A 12,235-nucleotide genomic window follows, 5' to 3' on the forward strand; every position below is an offset into this window, starting at 1 on the left:
GATAATATCTTGTGATAATAATATGATAATATTATGTTATGATAATAATGTCATGATGATATATTCTTTTCTATTTAATTCAAACTAAAAATCTGGATAAATATTTCAATAAGGCAGATATAGATGTGGTTTCGATGCCTTTGCAGTCGATTAGCGTTTCTTGCCGGATCACATCACCTGTAGTTTGTAGTAACTATTGCCCTTGGACATCTGTAACCAACGACATATAGGAAAGGCCTTCTTATTGTAGTTGAGCACACATGGTTTGCCACTTCTGAGGATTAAGATGACCGCTTCATATAAGTGGCTGTTGTCTGCGGTAAACCATATGGTTCTATCACCTTTGAACCATATTAGGGATTGTTTCGTCATGAAAAAATATTATCATTAAAGTACAGTAACGTAATGTATTAAGAATACATTAAAAATGAATAGTAAAGTAGGTTTACTTATTTAATTTACATGTACCATATTGGTTAATAAATAAATGATCTCAAGCTCTATTCGTAAAATGGCAAGGTTGCCAGTTCTAAAGACCTATTTAATTCTTAGAGAGAACCTCTTTAAATAAGTAATAATATATTAATGAGGCAAGTTTGAACGTTGTTAATTAAAATAATTCACTGGGTTACATTAAAGTTAGTTTTTTTTTTTAAATAAAAGTAATAAATTACGAATAATAGTTATATCATTTCTTAGAAAAGATACAGTTTGTTCAACATCATTGCAATTTACGATCTCATTGCTGCATCTTGACTCTCGTTCAACTATTACATAAGGGTTATTTACACGCTTTTTATATAGCCTTCGTAAGACTGTAGTTTATTTCAATGGTTTTATTTATGTTGCAGGTAGTTTTAAAAAATAAGCACCTGAAGGATGTGATAACAAAGTTAAGATCGATTGTTTGGGAGATAAATAACATGTTGACGATGCGAGAACCTTAAACCTATTAAGCGAATAAGTATTTTGTAAATATATTTACTTTATTTTAAATTGTACTCGTACTACGAAAATCTTTTCACTTGTTTTGAGAAGTTCAATTGATAATCAGCTGAATTAATTGTTGTAATACTGTGTATTATTATATGTTTCAAGTGTTTTAATTATTAAATAAAGTTTATGAACGAAATTATCTTTATTTGTTATTCGTTATTTGCTTAACCTTAATTCTTCTTAAATTGTTGTGTAATTAAAATCTTTAGTATCATCGAAGGTACCGATTGATCGTTATGTATTGAAAATATCAAAGGGACAGCAGTCTATCTGCTGATATGTGGTCCATGAACTTCAGCAAATGACTTCAAATAAAACCTCCTTGAACCTAATTATACATGCTTGCCACCAATTAAGTATGAACCATTATCATAATGATCATGACGTCCGTTCAATTCAAACTAAAACATCTGCTTGGGCTCTCCTAGAATACAGAAATAGAAGTGGCTTCGCACTACTCCACCTGATATTAAGTGGCAACTGCCGCCCTTAGTCATGTGTAATCAACTCTATATAGGAAAGGGCTTCTAACTGTAATTGTGTCCATATTATCCATTGCGACTTCTGAGGATGATGGTCCCCTTATATGAGGAACCATACTATATCTATCATCTTTCAAGCATAATTGTACTGTATATAAATTTAATTGTAAGTCGTGATTATTACCTACATTATAATTCAAGTAATCTTTTCATTGAAGTAGAGTTATGTAATAAGAAGAAATTAAAAATAATTGAATAGTAATGTATACTTATTTAATCAGTATAACAGTAAAAGTTACAGTTAGTTTACATATTGGACAATAAATAAATAATCTCAAAGCTTTATTCTTAAAATGGCAAGCATTAAATAATTGTTTTAGAGAGAACCTCTTTATAAATAATAATATATGAATAAGGCAAAATTGTTTGATCGTCGATAATTATAATAATTCACTGGGTTACATTAGCGTTCATCTGTCTATAAATAACAGTAATAAATTACGAATAATAGTTATATAATTTCTTAGAAACGATACAGTTTGTTCAATATCATTGCAATTTACGATCTCATTACTGCTTCTTGACCCTATCACACTTATCACTAGTTTTAGCGCTAAAACCTAAATAAGTACTTCGGAGATAAGGGACGTTCTATCTGCGTTCCTCTGGCTTGATTATTTCTGAGTCGGATTTTTTTGCCGGAGAGATCTTTTCGTGGGGTTGTTTATTGATTACGTCGAAAGGTTCCGGCTCTGGTTGAGGCTGGTCAGCTTGTTCAGGGTGGTCCGGAGACTCTGCTGCTGCTTCCAGTTGTTTCCCAGCGCTCCGCCCGGCTGGCAAAGCGTGGAAGGCCTCTGCTAACTCGGGATTGATTTCTTCAAGCGGTGTGTCTCCATTTCTGATGTATACTGGAACGTAGCCGGGCACCTCGGGAAGATATTGCCAGCGCGGACGTGCCTCTGAAATGATAGAATTTTAATAATTAATATGTATTAAAATTATATTATTCTTATTTGGTAGCAGTGAAAGCCTAGTGGTTGAAAAGCGGCTTTTCAATGGAAGAGCCCGAGGTTCAAATCCCAGACACGCACATCTGATTTTTCAAAGTTTTGCGTATTATAAATTAACTATCACTCGCTGTAACGGTGAAGGAAAACATCGTGTGGAAAATTACATACTACGAGTATTAATTTAGTACAGATTAGGGGATTATAGGCTGGTAGGTAGGTATAGTCCGCGTAAAACTGCTAGTCCGCACTGAATATAGAAATGAATCGGGTCGCCATAGCAAATTGTATGACTACACCTGCTCGCAACAACTTCAGAGCGAACTAGAAGTTTGGCGCGGACTATACCTACGTGTGAATCGGGTTACATTGATAACCCTAATTGTATCCTAGCAAAAATGTTGTTTGAAGGATGTTCATGTAAAGTTATTTATATTAGGCGTTTTATTATTTAGGTTGTTTAGGCTTATATGATATTCGCTTTTATATATATAGATTAATCTGTGACCGACTTGTGGCACTTAATGCATTTACTATATTTGTTGACTATGATATTTTTTTATTATTTCTGCTAATGTAGGTCTCAAACGTGCGTTGCTGTCACTGAAGATTGATGAATCTCCCAATTAAGAAGTATCTTTACCTTATCACGCCCTTTAAACCAGAAAATAGCAGTTTTCCAATTGAATAAATACAACGCTAACGAATAACATTATCTATTTTGAGGTCGGTTAAAAATATACATAGTATCATCAATCATAACAAATGAGTAATATTTTATCAAACAAACATTTAAAGGCCTTTGTACAAATTAATTTGATAGCAATCGTAAATAGCGATTGACCGGTCAGTCGCAGAATTGATACGCACGAAATTCCGCAAATCGTAGACGTAGGTAATGCAGATAAACAATACGCGTTTGATCTCGGAGGTCACGGCGAGATAGGCGAAGATGCACGCTGTGGCCGCATGCATAGCGGATCGTGCATCATAAATTCGCCATTAGATATTAGATAGACAGGGCTGGCATGCACTATGTTTATTTCTAAGTTTCTGTAATAAAATCATATTATGTAGATGTGCTCAATTCGAATGCCAAATATAATCGGTATGTATCTCTAAATCAAAACACTTAACAGCAGCGCTTAAGGCGCGTTCAGCGGCATAAGAAATACAGTTTTACCATATTTAAAACTTTGATCTTTATTTATGGCGGTTAACAAAATAGAGACCCCGATCTTGATACAGTTCGCGATATGACACCACAACAATTGTCGAAATAAGGTCAGGAATCATTCAAAATAAAGTTGAACAATTTTCATATATCCCTCTTACCTATATAAAAATCTTCATTTCAGCTTCAATTTTACGCAAAATTTCCAGTGTCTCTCTACCAGCTTTTTTGTCTTCGACTCATAGTACGCAACAGCTAGTTTTGGAAATTCTATCAAAATCATTAAATAATAATGATGTTGCGTACATGAGTGAAGCCAAATCTGCTTGGTCTCTGGCCTGCCCATGTCAAAATTTCCCCAATCTTCCAAATATTCAAAAACTATAGGACGAGCCCCTCTGTAAATTAACACATGATTATCTATTGAATCCTTCAGTAGGTATTATAGAGAGGGCACGTCTCATAGCAATATCTGAAAGTGAGTCTGGTTTCTGGTTACAGGTACTTCCATCGAGCAACATAGGGACCCTTTTGGATAACACCACTTTGTCCCTATGTGTTTTCCTGCGTCTTGGTTTGAAAATAAATGAGCCTCATCGTTGTGTTTGTGGAGAAGGCGTCAGTCAGTCTGGTCATCATGGTCTGTCGTGTCAACGCAGTGCTGGCCGTATGTCGCGCCATGCAAGCATCAACGATGTCATCTGTCGGGCCCTTGTCACTATTAACGTACCGGCCACACTTGAGCCGAAAGGTATAGCACGTGATGATGGCAAACGGCCGAATGGATTGACACTCGTGCCCTGGAAACAGGGGAGGTCGTTGGTATGGGATGGTACATGCTTAGATACCATGGCCCCATCGCATATACAGGCGACCTCGATGCGTGCTGGAGCGGCGGCTGAATCTGCGGAGGCTGTAAAGCGGCTCAAGTATGCTAATATCTCACAGAGTTACATGTTTGTGCTCTTCGCAGTCGAGACGATGGGAATGTGGGGACCGCAAGCGAAGCATTTGTATAAAGAATTGTCTTCGCACCTTATTGAGGCCTCCGGTGACCCAAGAGCTGGAGCTTACCTCGGCCAGCAAATTAGTTTGTCAATTCAACGAGGTAATGCTGCTAGTATCTTGGGCACACTTCCTCGGGGCAGCGATTTGGCTAATTTTTTTTTTATATTTTTTTTGTGTTAATCTTAGTAGTTTTAGTTTAAATATTGTTTATTTTTTTTTCATTGTATTGTAGTTCCTCTGAATAAATGGGTACACTAGCTTCAATTAAGTACAGTAAGTAAACACATAAGTAATACTGAAAAGAAGCGCATCCTAATATAAAGTTTTGGTGTTTGTTTGGCAATCCTAACCTAAGGATAGTCGGACCTGTTCACCGGTTACGGCTTTCCTTGTTAGACTCGGTCGTTCAACTTGCTAATACCTATACTTATTTGTGATTGAACGCCGTATTTCATGTCTATTTGTATTTGTAGATGGGATAGTGAAGAGGATGAATGCGTAAGATTATATTCTAAAACACTCAGATATATTTACCGTGCCTATTAAAGACTGGACGGAGGGATTTACGAACTAGCCTCTCGTATTTATAGACATCGCAATAAGGTAGTAAACTTTCTCGTATATAAAGTATGGATTGTGTAGGTGCATTTATTTATTAGGTACTTTAAATTATTATTGTTAGTAAAATGTTGTATATTATTTCGTACGGGAGGTCTAGGTTTCAGGAACGTTTCAATTTCCGATTTTGTGGAGTTGTAGATTTTTTTATCTTTTGCTTCTATCTATAAAGGAATACATATTGATTCATTCTACACAACTGTATCACAATTGTTTTACCTTTACTATACTATCTTGACTATACTAAAAAGACCCGTGTGAGATGTGGAACATTTAAGGTATACATCGACTAAGACGACTTTTTAAATATACATCGACTACAAAATTGCCTACCTGCCTCTGAACCTCGCCAAATAACCTAACGGGATTAAGTTATGTGGAAGTTATTAAGCTGCATGTAAATAACTTTGAACTATAAATCCGATACACGTTGTAAATTTAGTGCAACGACCGACTCTGCCGAGACATCATAAACTCATTTATCGGCTCCATATCACGACTTCTAGAGAAGAAACGTTAAATCAATCATTAATTTCGGGCGCAACATTCTGAACTGTGTGTAAACATGACATGTATTACATTCGCTTGCACGTTCGTGAAGACATTGTAAAACTTATTTCCCGTGTTGTACGATGGAGTGAGTGTGCGGCTTTCGTCTAACGGTCTGCTGGTCCATCGGCGAGGCTGAGTTTTTGCTTCTCAAATTGCTAGGTAACTGTGAACGCGTCGTTCGAAGCCCAACCGCATCACACATGGGACCAAATTTAAACTTAAAATCAAAGCCGTAGATCATAAGTCAGTTAAAACGCGGAAAGTAAGTGTATAGAAAGTACTTACTCTTTTACTCGTTTATTTCTTAGTGCCCCAGATTTTTATGGACAATAAACATTACGTTATTGTCATGGGTAATTGATTTTGGTATTTTATGGCACATACATCACGTTAAGTGAACATTTCCGGAGGTATTATAAAATTGTAGTCATAATTCTATGAAGCGCATTTGCGAACAAAATTCGAGTCTTCACGATATGCGGTCACTGCTGTCCTGTCCATGTCTATAACCAATTTTAAATGGAAGAACTGACCTAAATGTAGGTGTCTAAAGACCATCAACCAAAACACTCAGTGACTTGGTGACTCTAAACTACTTACTATTGGTGTATTCAAAAAACTTACTATGTTTATCGAATGTAGAATGCTGTCATACATCTTATACTGGAATTGAGATGATTAGGTCACTAGGATCAAGTGTACAGATTGTTTTTCTTATCGTAAAAACAGGCGATATAAACGTAAATATTTTTTTCACACAGACCTACCACTACACTTATATCTCGTGTCGCAAGTGTCATTAACACATAATATAGAGACGAATAAACAAACACTTGTTTCTGAATGTGAATTTTGATATATTTCGTATGTACTTGGAGGACCCGAAGCCCTACATAAATGCCCTAACGTCAGCTACCGGGAAAATCTTAACAGATCAAATACTTTTCTTAATTACAAATCAACATAACACACACACACACAACACGACATATTTTTGCCATCTACCAGGAAGCAGCAAATGCTACAGGCCTCTTGCTTTTTATGGTCCCGCGGTTGAGCCCAAATAAGCTATAAGACAAAATATAAGCCATCCTCTAAGCCTACGTCGAACTTTGGCTATCCTGTAATTATTTACCCTAATAGGTCACGCAATTTTTTGGTTGGCTTGCTTAATCCGGAACTTGTTTTTGCTATATGTCAATATTTTTGTATTGTACCTAATTGTATTAATGTGTCGTATCGTATATGTAAAAAGCACGATTTTGTCTGCCCGTTTTTGTAAAGGTCAATGTCTAGATATAAACGGGTCTTATTCGTAGTATCGTTCATATTACAAAATGAAATCTTGTTAAGAACCAGAAGGGTACGAGAAATTTCGGTTTATACCGGCAATAGCAAGATTGAAAGGACCGAGTTATTTGTTGTCTATGGCTGTCTCTACGTACTCTAGTACTACTCCCTGTATTTCAATGTCCTAATCTAGAAATCGCTAATTTTCCGAAGTAGCGATGCCTAATCCTGCCTAAATGCATAAAACTGAATTCATATTGAATGTCATCTTAAAGGCGAAGTAGTATTTAAGACTGGGTTTTTTGGATAGGTGCATATATTCCACAGATTTTAATGGAGGTCGCGTGGATACGGACGGACGAAAGAACTTGCACACTAAAAACTTAATACCTACTACAAATATAAAAGGTTTTATTTATTAGGTAATCCAACAACGATACGTACAATATTTCCACAATATATATAGTACGTTGCATATATTGTATATCGATACCTTAATTCGCAAATCAGCCCACTCCACTTTTTGTCAAAATGTTTTTTTTTTATTTATTTTGATAGTAAATGGCGTTGAACGAATTCAACATAAATAAAAAAAAAACATTTTGACAAAAAATGGAGTTGGCTGATTAGGTAATTTAGGTATCGATATACAGAAGCGTTCAATAATGAATTTGTTATAAGTAATTATATCTAAGTAGCTATATTAATGTTTAATCCATGACTCTGTCTATACAAGAATTACACACACCTCTTACACATTTAAAACATATGAAAGTCTCGTTAATCGTTAAGTACCTACCTACCAGGTTTTTTGATTTTTACGTGGAAATCCAAAATGTTTTGGTTTAAAGTGGTTTTGTAAAATCTATCTTTCGGGATCATGAACCTATCTCCATGTTTAATCAGAAGTTTTTAAGATAATATTTTACGTAAGTAGACATACAGACGTAAGTCTAATACAAAGTTTATATTGGGATTGTGAAAATGAGTAAAAGTCAGTCGAAGTAATATTAACATACAACAAAATTAGTGCAGTTTCGTGATTCGAATTTGTATGATACACGAATGTTGGTATAAAGAACGTGAAGCATGTAATATTCATATTAAGTAAAAACCGTTTATAGATGCAACTGTTTTAAGAAAAAAATATAAAGGTGACACTGCAGGTATCATTCGAATGTATAATTCAAAAGGTTTGCGTTTATGTATTTTTTGCAACATGAACCTGAAAAATAAGGAAAAATGATATTTTTTACATTTTTGTAATGAAATATTGTTAATTTGGTGGCATCAAATAATCCCAGACCGGGAATTTAAAACTGATCAAATAGATGAGATTTTGAATGAGGTCGAATTGTTGTCGAATTAAATTTGGGAATCTTTCGATAAAATTAACTCCGGCTCTAAAGGTACTTTCCACCGCCACACCTATTTCTACCGAAGGGAGATATTCTTATCTGAATCGTTTAAATTTAAATGTTCTCAGGGCAAAATTTTTGTGACCTTAGATTAGACCATATCTGAAGTTGATTACAGATGTCCAAAGGTGGCAGTAGCCACTTACCATCATGCCAATAGTATAAAAAGTAAAGGCTTAGGCATTGAAGACGTTCTTCGCGCTTAAATCGGTCACGACCAAGTCCAGTCGTAATGAGAAAGTCATTGTCCTGACCACTCGCGTGTAACCTAAGCCGTCTTGAAACAGGTTGATCATGTTTGTTTTTGCATTATTATAAAATTCCAATTTATTCCGTTGCGTCGCAAACCATCTAAGGGTAAAGCGCTTTCCATTGCTATCTTTGTAAAACTAGATGGCATTTATAACTAACATACACAGTAATGGAAGATGCAGTGAGAATGTGAACGAAATAAGTAGTGCAACGGATGTGAACTGAGTCAGATCAATTAGCTTTTTGTATCACTAGGCAGGTTTATTTCAAGCCTCGAATAGGCTTCGTTCCGTCTGCTACCTTTCTCAGAACGATGATATCATATTAATATTCATATGTGTAATAAACATAATGACTTTTACATCCTGTTTATTAACGTTTCTCATAGATTACTGTGCCTACGAAAAAGTATAGTTTACGAAATTTTATATGATGTACTCAATGTTATACCTACATGAGTTGATTATTGCAAAGATGATACGAGTAGGTAAAATTTACATACATCAGTTGTATAATTGATACTTGTTTTTCCGGATACTTTAATTATTATGCTGATTATTATATACTAAGATATGCTTATTAACAAAAGTAACTAATTGTCTAGTGAGTCAGAAGCTAAATAGTCGAACTACTATTTCGTAAACATGATCAAAAGTAGACAAAACAGGATAATTGAAAACTGTTCAAAGGTTAAAATGTTCTTATCCTGAAGGATATATATTTATAAGTTTGTATAAAATATGTGTTTAATATAAATCAAAAATAACTATATGTGGTCTATGGCCTATTCTGAACGGAGACCCGTACCCAGCAATGGGACTGTAATGGGTTGATGATGATGATGATAAACCAGAAAAGCAGTTCGATAAAGGGAGAAGTTTCACGGGAGTAGAGAGCCCTTCGTGTTTCAATGGGGACGTTACTACTGCCACCTTTCTTTATAACAGTAGTGTTAGACGTGGGACGTGTACGAGTCAGTGTACGGTAGACTTTGACACGAAGCTTTCCAACTTCGTCTTCAGGGATAGTAAATAGTACGCGATGGCGTGACCAGTACCCTTACCATGAGTTTTCAAAACATCCCACAATTTTACGTTACGTTTACTCAATTCATTATTCTGTTCCGTTTGCTTCCGTAGACTGAGTAAATGTAACATTAAGTAAGTGCTCAAGTCTTTTGTCTGCCCTTGCCTCATATGTTCGTAAAAAGAGTGACAAAACATAAAGCGCCATTTTGTCAATTAAGACATGTAATGTTACGTTACCGACACTATAGTTCTGATATAATCCGCTAGGGGCGCTGATTGGAATTTGTATGGACAAATACGTAAACAAATACCAAAACAGTCATATTTGTCAAAACGTAAAAACTCATGGTAAGGGTAGAGTTTAATGTAGACCTAGACTCTAGAGCCTATTGATTTAGATTTTGCTAGATCATCGTTCCCTCTGAGGTAAACGACTTGGTTAGTTAGTATTTTTATACATGACATAACTTTATTTATAATTATTGTTTTCCTATGAACTGTGAATCGCTTCTATATAAAAATACTACAAACAATATTTTGAGTGAACTTTAGCCACTTACACGTATGATTTTATAAATTTCATGGCATTTATCAGTTTCGTACATCACATATTTTTTGCTGTCATGAATATTGAAGATAATTGATTGCTATATGGGCGTTTTAATAAAAAATACGCTATTTAGAAGCACGATGCGGAAAACATATATCACGATTCGTTGCCGATTCTGTCGTGTCGTGACTTATAACTCGAATAAATTCTTAATACACATGATAATTAGTTTGTCCGTAGTCTTTTGTTTGAGATAATCTCTGCTTAATTGGAACTGGCTTTATAAGTCCATAAGGTTGTTTAATTTTAAAGGACTTCAAAACTAGAAGGTCCTCCATTCGAATGTCTTGTTTTTATGAATTTCAGACATGTTTTTCTTTTTAATATTTTCATACCATCATACCCTTTTTTATTTACCATACAATACCATGATAGAATAATAAAATATTGTACCTATAAAAAGTTTTATTTTTATTTATTAGTACACTAAAAGACAATGACTACTTTTTCATATTGATATAACTGATTTGTATATACGTACATATAAATATATATGCATTTCGTAATAACAAAGTATATACATTATATATACGTACTTTTACGTAAATATTTCAATACCTATAATAGTGATTATCATTAATATTTCAATAATAACTAAAATGTGAGTTTTAATAAAAATAATGATTATACATCAAATAAAATGTGTCTTTTACCTAAAATAATGATTATCATCTTTTGACAACCCTGTACTTAATCGTTATTATTATCAAACAATATATTTATATTATTGACTAATTTGACCTTCTATAAATATTCAACTTATATTGAATTTAATTTTATTTATTTATTTACTCTGTATTGACCATGTTAAAACAGTGTGGTACAAAAGGCGGACTAATTTAATTTATAAAACTGTAACAATTATTTCCATTATATATAAATTGTGACGATACGAATTTAAGATAAATATAACTTTATAATTAGCCATTATATTGCGACACCCTAGCCGAATATTTTACTTTAAAAATCTTAAATAAGCATGAGCTATAAACAATTGAATTTGTTTAAACTTAATTATTTTATCATTTGTATAGTTTACTTTTTAATTATGATGTCTAAAATCGTTATATAATTTTGTTATTTGTAAAAAAACAATTAAAAATGTATAAAACAATTAAGCTATTAGTATTTTTTAGGCTTGTCTTAATAAAAAATAATTACATTTTAAAAAATTTGGCTTTGTAAAGGCTTTAATAATGGAATGAAGGCTATAATAAACTTGTAACTAAGATTTCCTCTAAAATACTTATTTATTTTCGGGCTTTGTAATTATTTTGTTAATTGTGTATTTTATTTAATGAACATTCTATAAATAACAACGAATAATAAAAAACAACAATAAAGATGTCTTACCAATAATCACCAAGCACACAGCACAAAATAAAATCAACGACTTATACATTATTAATTAATGAGTTATTAATTTAGCAAAGTTGGCACTGTACGGTATTGCGCTAGCCCGGTCCGAGTGCAGGTTGGCGAGTGATGCGCACGCGCACGGAACCGGATTAAAAACGCCGGGCCCGCCCGCGCCGCTACAACTGCACCCACAGGAAGCTTTCAGTTCAGTTTGGGATAAATTCGGAATGTCTATACTATAATCATTAATAATAATAATTTAATTATTTATTTCAAGTAACAGATTTATTTTTTAATTACAATTAAAATTTTAAGTTACATTACAATTTTAATTGTAGAAAACTGCAATGAAAAATAAATCTACAGTCTACTCTATTGCTTATCATCTTCAGGATGCTGTTGGAGCTATCCCGGACACGGTACATCAGGGAGCTGCATCTT

General features: G+C 34.0%; 1 protein-coding gene across 1 annotated transcript; it reads right to left on the bottom strand.

The window, feature by feature from the left end:
* Positions 1–1,729: 1,729 nt before the first annotated feature.
* On the bottom strand, positions 1,730–11,950 carry LOC140754773 (uncharacterized). The gene is made up of 2 exons (XM_073089867.1): positions 11,789–11,950; positions 1,730–2,437 (listed from the first exon to the last, which is right to left on the bottom strand). The coding sequence occupies exons 1-2, from the start codon at positions 11,835–11,837 to the stop codon at positions 2,130–2,132; spliced, it is 357 nt and encodes a 118-aa protein (XP_072945968.1). The 5' UTR covers positions 11,838–11,950; the 3' UTR covers positions 1,730–2,129.
* Between the last annotated feature and the right edge of the window lie 285 nt (positions 11,951–12,235).

This window comes from Epargyreus clarus, unplaced genomic scaffold, assembly GCF_041222505.1.
Source record: "Epargyreus clarus isolate Ecla_fem2 unplaced genomic scaffold, WU_Ecla_fem_2.2 ptg000003l, whole genome shotgun sequence".
NCBI classification, from domain to species: Eukaryota; Metazoa; Arthropoda; class Insecta; order Lepidoptera; family Hesperiidae; genus Epargyreus; species Epargyreus clarus.

Excerpts from the sequence above, each read along its gene's own strand:
- LOC140754773 (XM_073089867.1), bottom strand. The coding sequence starts at position 11,837 with ATGTATAAGTCGTTGATTTTATTTTGTGCTGTGTGCTTGGTGATTATT. Across the intron at positions 2,438-11,788 it reads TGTGTGCTTGGTGATTATTG|AGGCACGTCCGCGCTGGCAA; the intron begins GTAAGACATCTT and ends CTATCATTTCAG.